At 60.9% G+C, this 6,000-nt stretch overlaps 1 protein-coding gene across 2 annotated transcripts in view; it reads left to right on the forward strand.

Moving 5' to 3' along the window:
• The window catches only part of LOC116937463 (cytosolic carboxypeptidase 1-like), a 40,165-nt gene extending 34,203 nt beyond the window's left edge, over positions 1-5,962 (forward strand). Inside the window, exons 13-15 of one of the 2 annotated variants that reach the window (XM_076064545.1) lie at positions 108-214; positions 4,585-4,671; positions 5,554-5,960. In XM_076064545.1, coding sequence (XP_075920660.1) covers positions 108-214; positions 4,585-4,671; positions 5,554-5,646 — 287 coding nt within the window. In that variant the 3' untranslated portion in view covers positions 5,647-5,960. Of the gene's footprint in view, positions 1-107; positions 215-4,584; positions 4,672-5,553 lie in introns of both variants that reach the window. The other variant, XM_076064546.1, reaches the window with a different exon arrangement.
• Positions 5,963-6,000: the final 38 nt, after the last annotated feature.

Consider the following 6,000-nt stretch of genomic DNA (forward strand, 5'->3'; position numbering starts at 1 on the left):
TCTCTGTGTGCGTCTCTCTCTCTCTGTGTCTGTGCGTGTGTGTGTGTCTCTGTGTGCGTGTCTCTCCCTCTGTGTCTGTGCGTGTCCGTCTGTGTGGGCGTCCATAGCTGTCTACGTAGACTCGAGTGACTCGGAGTCGGATGGAGAGGACCAGAGGGACGCTCCCCACCACGACGAGGAGGAGGGAGGGGGGGGAGCAGAGGAGGGCGTGACGGTGAGACAGGGAGTGGGTGAGAGAGGGAGTGGGTGAGAGAGGGAGTGGGTGAGAGAGGGAGTGGGTGAGAGAGGGGAGTGGGTGAGAGAGGGAGTGGGTGAGAGAGGGGGAGTGGGTGAGAGAGGGAGTGGGTGAGAGAGGGAGGTGAGAGAGGGAGTGGGTGAGGGAGGGAGTGGGTGAGGGAGTGAGTGGGTGAGAGAGGGAGTGGGTGAGAGAGGGAGTGGGTGAGGGAGTGAGTGGGTGAGAGAGCGAGTGGGTGTGGGAGTGAGTGGGTGAGTGGGTGAGGGAGAGGAGTGGGTGAGTGGGTGAGGGAGTGAGTGAGTGAGGGAGTGAGTGGGTGAGAGAGGGAGTGGGTGAGGGAGTGAGTGGGTGAGAGAGGGAGTGGGTGAGAGAGGGAGTGGGTGAGAGAGGGAGTGGGTGAGTGGGTGAGGGAGTGAGTGGGTGAGAGAGGGAGTGGGTGAGGGAGTGAGTGGGTGAGAGAGGGAGTGGGTGAGAGAGGGAGTGGGTGAGGGAGTGAGTGGGTGAGGGAGTGAGTGGGTGAGAGAGGGAGTGGGTGAGGGAGTGAGTGGGTGAGAGAGGGAGTGGGTGAGGGAGTGAGTGGGTGAGAGAGGGAGTGGGTGAGAGAGGGAGTGGGTGAGGGAGGGAGTGGGTGAGGGAGTGAGTGGGTGAGAGAGGGAGTGAGTGAGGGAGTGAGTGGGTGAGAGAGGGAGTGGGTGAGGGAGTGAGTGGGTGAGAGAGGGAGTGGGTGAGAGAGGGAGTGGGTGAGTGGGTGAGGGAGTGAGTGGGTGAGAGAGGGAGTGGGTGAGGGAGTGAGTGGGTGAGAGAGGGAGTGGGTGAGAGAGGGAGTGGGTGAGGGAGTGAGTGGGTGAGGGAGTGAGTGGGTGAGAGAGGGAGTGGGTGAGGGAGTGAGTGGGTGAGTGGGTGAGGGAGAGGAGTGGGTGAGTGGGTGAGGGAGTGAGTGGGTGAAGGAGGGGAGTGGGTGAGGGAGTGAGTGGGTGAGGGAGGGGAGTGGGTGAGTGGGTCAGGGAGGGGAGTGGGTGAGAGAGTGAGTGGGTGAGAGAGGGAGTGGGTGAGGGAGTGAGTGGGTGAGTGGGTGAGGGAGAGGAGTGGGTGAGTGGGTGAGGGAGTGAGTGGGTGAAGGAGGGGAGTGGGTGAGGGAGTGAGTGGGTGAGTGGGTGAGGGAGGGGAGTGGGTGAGTGGGTGAGGGAAGGGAGTGGGTGAGTGGGTGAGAGAGGGAGTGGGTGAGAGAGGGAGTGGGTGAGAGAGGGAGTGGGTGAGGGAGTGACTGGGTGAGTGGGTGAGGGAGAGGAGTGGGTGAGTGAGTGAGGGAGTGTGTGAGTGATTGATTGGGTGAGGGAGTGAGTGGGTGAAGGAGGGGAGTGGGTGAGTGAGTGAGTGGGTGATTGAGTGGGTGAGGGAGGGGAGTGGGTGAGTGGGTGAAGGAGGGGAGTGGGTGGGTGAGTGGGTGAGGGAGGGGAGCGGGTGAGGGAGTGAGTGGGTGAGGGAGTGAGTGGGTGAGGGAGGGGAGTGGGTGAGTGGGTGAAGGAGGGGAGTGGGTGAGTGGGTGAGGGAGGGGAGCGGGTGAGGGAGTGAGTGGGTGAGGGAGTGACTGATTGAGTGGGTGAGTGGGTGAGGGAGGGAGTGAGTGATTGAGTAGGAGGGGAGTGGGTGAGTGGGTGAGTGGGTGAGGGAGTAAGTGGGTGAGTGGGTGAGTGGGTGAGGGAGTGAGTGGGAAAGTGGGTGAGGGAGTGATTGAGTGGGTGAGTGGGTAAGTGGGTGAGGGAGTGAGTGGGTGAGTGGGTGAGTGTGTGAGGGAGTGAGTTATTGAGTGGGTGAGGGAGGTGAGTGTGTGAGGGAGTGAGTGGGGGTGAGTGGGTAAGTGGGTGAGGGAGTGACTGATTGAGTGGGTGAGGGAGGGGAGTGGGTGAAGGAGGTGAATGGGTGAAGGAGGTGAGTGGGTGAGGGAGGTGAGTGGGTGAGGGAGGTGAGTGGGTGAGGGAGGTGAGTGGGTGAGGGAGGTGAGTGGGTGAGTGGGTGAGGGAGGTGAGTAGGTGAGGGAGTGGGTGAGGGAGGTGAGTGGGTGAGTGGGTGAGGGAGGTGAGTGGGTGAGGAAGGTGAGTGAGGGAGGTGAGCGGGTGAGGGAGGTGAGCGGGTGAGGGAGGTGAGTGGGTGAGTGGGTGAGGGAGGTGAGTGGGTGAGGGAGGTGAGTGGGTGAGGAAGGTGAGTGGGTGAGTGGGTGAGGGAGGTGAGTGGGTGAGGGAGGTGAGGGAGTGGGTGAGGGAGGTGAGTGGGTGAGTGGGTGAGGGAGGTGAGTGGGTGAGGAAGGTGAGTGAGGGAGGTGAGTGGGTGAGGGAGGGGTGAGGGAGTGCGTGAGGGAGGTGAGTGGGTTAGGGAGGTGAGTGGGTGAGGGAGGTGAGTGGGTGAGGGAGTGGTGAGGGAGGTGAGTGGGTGAGGAAGGTGAGTGAGGGAGGTGAGTGGTTGAGGGTGTGGGTGAGGGAGTGGGTGAGGGAGGAGAGTGGGTGAGCGAGGTGAGTGGGTGAGGAAGGTGAGTGACGGAGGTGAGTGGGTGAGGGAGGTGAGTGGGTGAGTGGGTGAGGGAGTGGGTGAAGGAGGTGAGTGGGTGAGTGTGTGAGGGAGGTGAGTGGGTGAGGGAGGTGAGTGAGGGAGGTGAGTGGGTGAGTGGGTGAGGGAGTGGGTGAGGGAGTGGGTTAGGGAGGTGAATGGGTGAGGGAGGTGAGTGGGTTAGGGAGGTGAGTGGGTGAGTGGGTGAGGAAGGTGAGTGAGGGAGGTGAGTGAGTGAGGGAGTGGGTGAGGGAGGTGATTGGGTGAAGGAGGTGAGTGGGTGAGGGAGGTGAGTGGGTGAGGGAGATGAGTGGGTAAGGGAGGTGAGTGGGTGAGGTAGGTGAGTGGGTGAGGGAGGTGAGTGGGTGAGGAAGGTGAGTGAGGGAGGTGAGTTGGTGAGTGGGTGAGGGAGGTGAGTGGGTGAGGGATTGGGTGAGGGAGTGGGTGAGGGAGTGGGTGAGGGAGGTGAGTGGGTGAGGGAGGGGAGTGGGTTAAGGAGGTGAGTGGGTGAGGGAGGTGAGTGGGTGAGGGAGGTGAGTGGGTGAAGTAGGTGAGTGGGTGAAGTAGGTGAGTGGGTGAGGGAGTGGGTGAAAGAGGTGAGTGGGTGAGGGAGGTGAGTGGGTGAGGGAGGTGAGTGGGTGAGGGAGGTGAGTGGGTGAAGGAGGGGAGTGGGTTAAGGAGGTGAGTGGGTGAGGGAGGTGAGTGGGTGAGGGAGGTGAGTGGGTGAAGTAGGTGAGTGGGTGAGGGAGTGGGTGAGGGAGGTGAGTGGGTGAAGGAGGTGAGTGGGTGAGGGAGGTGAGTGGGTGAGGGAGGTGAGTGGGTGAGGGAGGTGAGTGGGTGAGGGAGGTGAGTGGGTGAAGGAGGGGAGTGGGTTAAGGAGGTGAGTGGGTGAGGGAGGTGAGTGGGTGAGGAAGGTGAGTGAGGGAGGTGAGTTGGTGAGTGGGTGAGGGAGGTGAGTGGGTGAGGGATTGGGTGAGGGAGTGGGTGAGGGAGTGGGTGAGGGAGGTGAGTGGGTGAGGGAGGGGAGTGGGTTAAGGAGGTGAGTGGGTGAGGGAGGTGAGTGGGTGAGGGAGGTGAGTGGGTGAAGTAGGTGAGTGGGTGAAGTAGGTGAGTGGGTGAGGAAGTGGGTGAAAGAGGTGAGTGGGTGAGGGAGGTGAGTGGGTGAGGGAGGTGAGTGGGTGAGGGAGGTGAGTGGGTGAAGGAGGGGAGTGGGTTAAGGAGGTGAGTGGGTGAGGGAGGTGAGTGGGGGTGAGTGGGTGAGGGAGGTGAGTGGGTGAGTGGGTGAAGGAGGTGAGTGTGTGAGGGAGGTGCGTGGGTGAGGGAGGTGAGTGGGTGAGTGGGTGAGGAAGGTGGGTGAGGGAGGTGAGTGGGTGAGTGGGTGAGGGAGGTGAGTGGGTGAGGGAGGTGAGTGGGTGAAGTAGGTGAGTGGGTGAGGGAGTGGGTGAGGGAGGTGAGTGGGTGAGGGAGGTGAGTGGGTGAGGGAGGTGAGTGAGGGAGGTGAGTGGGTGAGGGAGTGGGTGAGGGGAGGTGAGTGGGTGAGTGGGTGAGGGAGTGGGTGAGGGAGTGGATGAGGGAGTGACCAAAAGCAGTAGCGAATATTTGGACCGTCGTAGGCCTCCCTGAGGTCGAGTCAGCCTGGGGAGACAAAGGCGGCCGGGCGGCCTTGGTGCTGGTCACCAATTAGCCGTACCCCCTCGTGTGCCACAGTGCCGGCCTTCAGAGGCACTGCGACTACTCACTCCTGACAGCACTTGCCCTTACAGCCTGTGTGGGCTACACGGGGGGCCTTTGTCCGTGTCTGTGTGTAGCTGGGAGGCATTCCCCCGAGAAGCCATCGCTACCCCGACCTCAACGTTTACGCCCGGTTCTGTCCAGACCTCACCCACGACTTTGTGGTGAGTGTGACGCTCACCCACACACCCACACACTCACCCACACACTCACCCACACACTCACCCACACACTCACCCACACACCCACACGCACCCACCCACCCACACACACCCACATGCTCACTCACCTGCACACACACCCACACACTCACCCACACACTCACCCACACACCCACATGCTCGCCCACATGCTCACCCACACACGCACCCACCCACCCACACACACCCACATGCTCGCCCACATGCTCACCCACACACGCACCCACACACCCACACACACCCACATGCTCACTCACCTGCACACTCACCCACACACTCACCCACACACTCACCAACACACTCATCCACCCATCCACACACTCACCCACTCACCCACACTCACCCACGCACTCACCTATGCTCACCTGCACACTCACCCACTCACTCACCCACACACTCACCCACTCACTCACACACTCAGCCACTCACTCACCCACACACTCACCCACTCACTCACTCACTCACCCACTCACTCACTTACCCACACATTCACCCACACACTCACCCACTTACTCACTCACCCGCACACTCACCCACGCATTAACCTATATAACTCACAGCACTAATCCCAACACCTTTGTGGGCTACACAGGAGAGCCTTGTCTGTGCGCGCAATAACAGCATCGATGGTCTGAAGTGGTCCTGGGCCTCAGCGAGGTCGACTCAGCCTTCAGTGAGTACTTGGTAGTTGGGTGTAAACATCGGCGCTCGGAAGAGAAAGGTGGCCGGGCGTGGTGCTGGCCGCCCACCCCCTCGTGTGCCTTGCCCGTCTTCATAGGTGCCACACGCTAACAGCACTACAGTCTACTACATGCTACATGGGGGATCTTTGTTTCTGTATGGCAGGAGTACGTGAGGGATGCTGCTGATGATGATGGGGGTCCTGATGATGATGATGCTGGTGGGGTTGGAGAGGAATTGAAGCCAGAGACCAGGTGATCAAATCAGAATCATCACCACCATCTTCATTCACTCACTCATCTACTTACCCGCTCGCCCTCCCACTCATCTATTTACCCGCTCACCCACTCACCCGCTCACCTACTCACCCACCCACCTACTCACCCACCTACTCACCCACCCACTCACCCACCCACTTATTCACCGAGTCAACAACTCACTCACCCAATTACACACTCATTCATGCGCTCACCCACCCACCCAGTGCGTGTGTGCTTCGTGTCTGTGTTCGGTGTGTGTGGTGTGTGCGGTGTGTGCGGTGTGTGTGTGTGGGTGCGTGCAGTGTGTGTGTTTGTGCGGTGTGGTGTGTGTATGTGTGTGTACGTGCATGGG

The sequence above is a fragment of the Petromyzon marinus genome, unplaced genomic scaffold (genome assembly GCF_048934315.1).
Source record: "Petromyzon marinus isolate PM22_M1 ecotype Great Lakes invasive population unplaced genomic scaffold, UKy_Petmar_22M1.pri1.0 PM_Scaffold_510, whole genome shotgun sequence".
Lineage (NCBI taxonomy): Eukaryota > Metazoa > Chordata > Hyperoartia > Petromyzontiformes > Petromyzontidae > Petromyzon > Petromyzon marinus.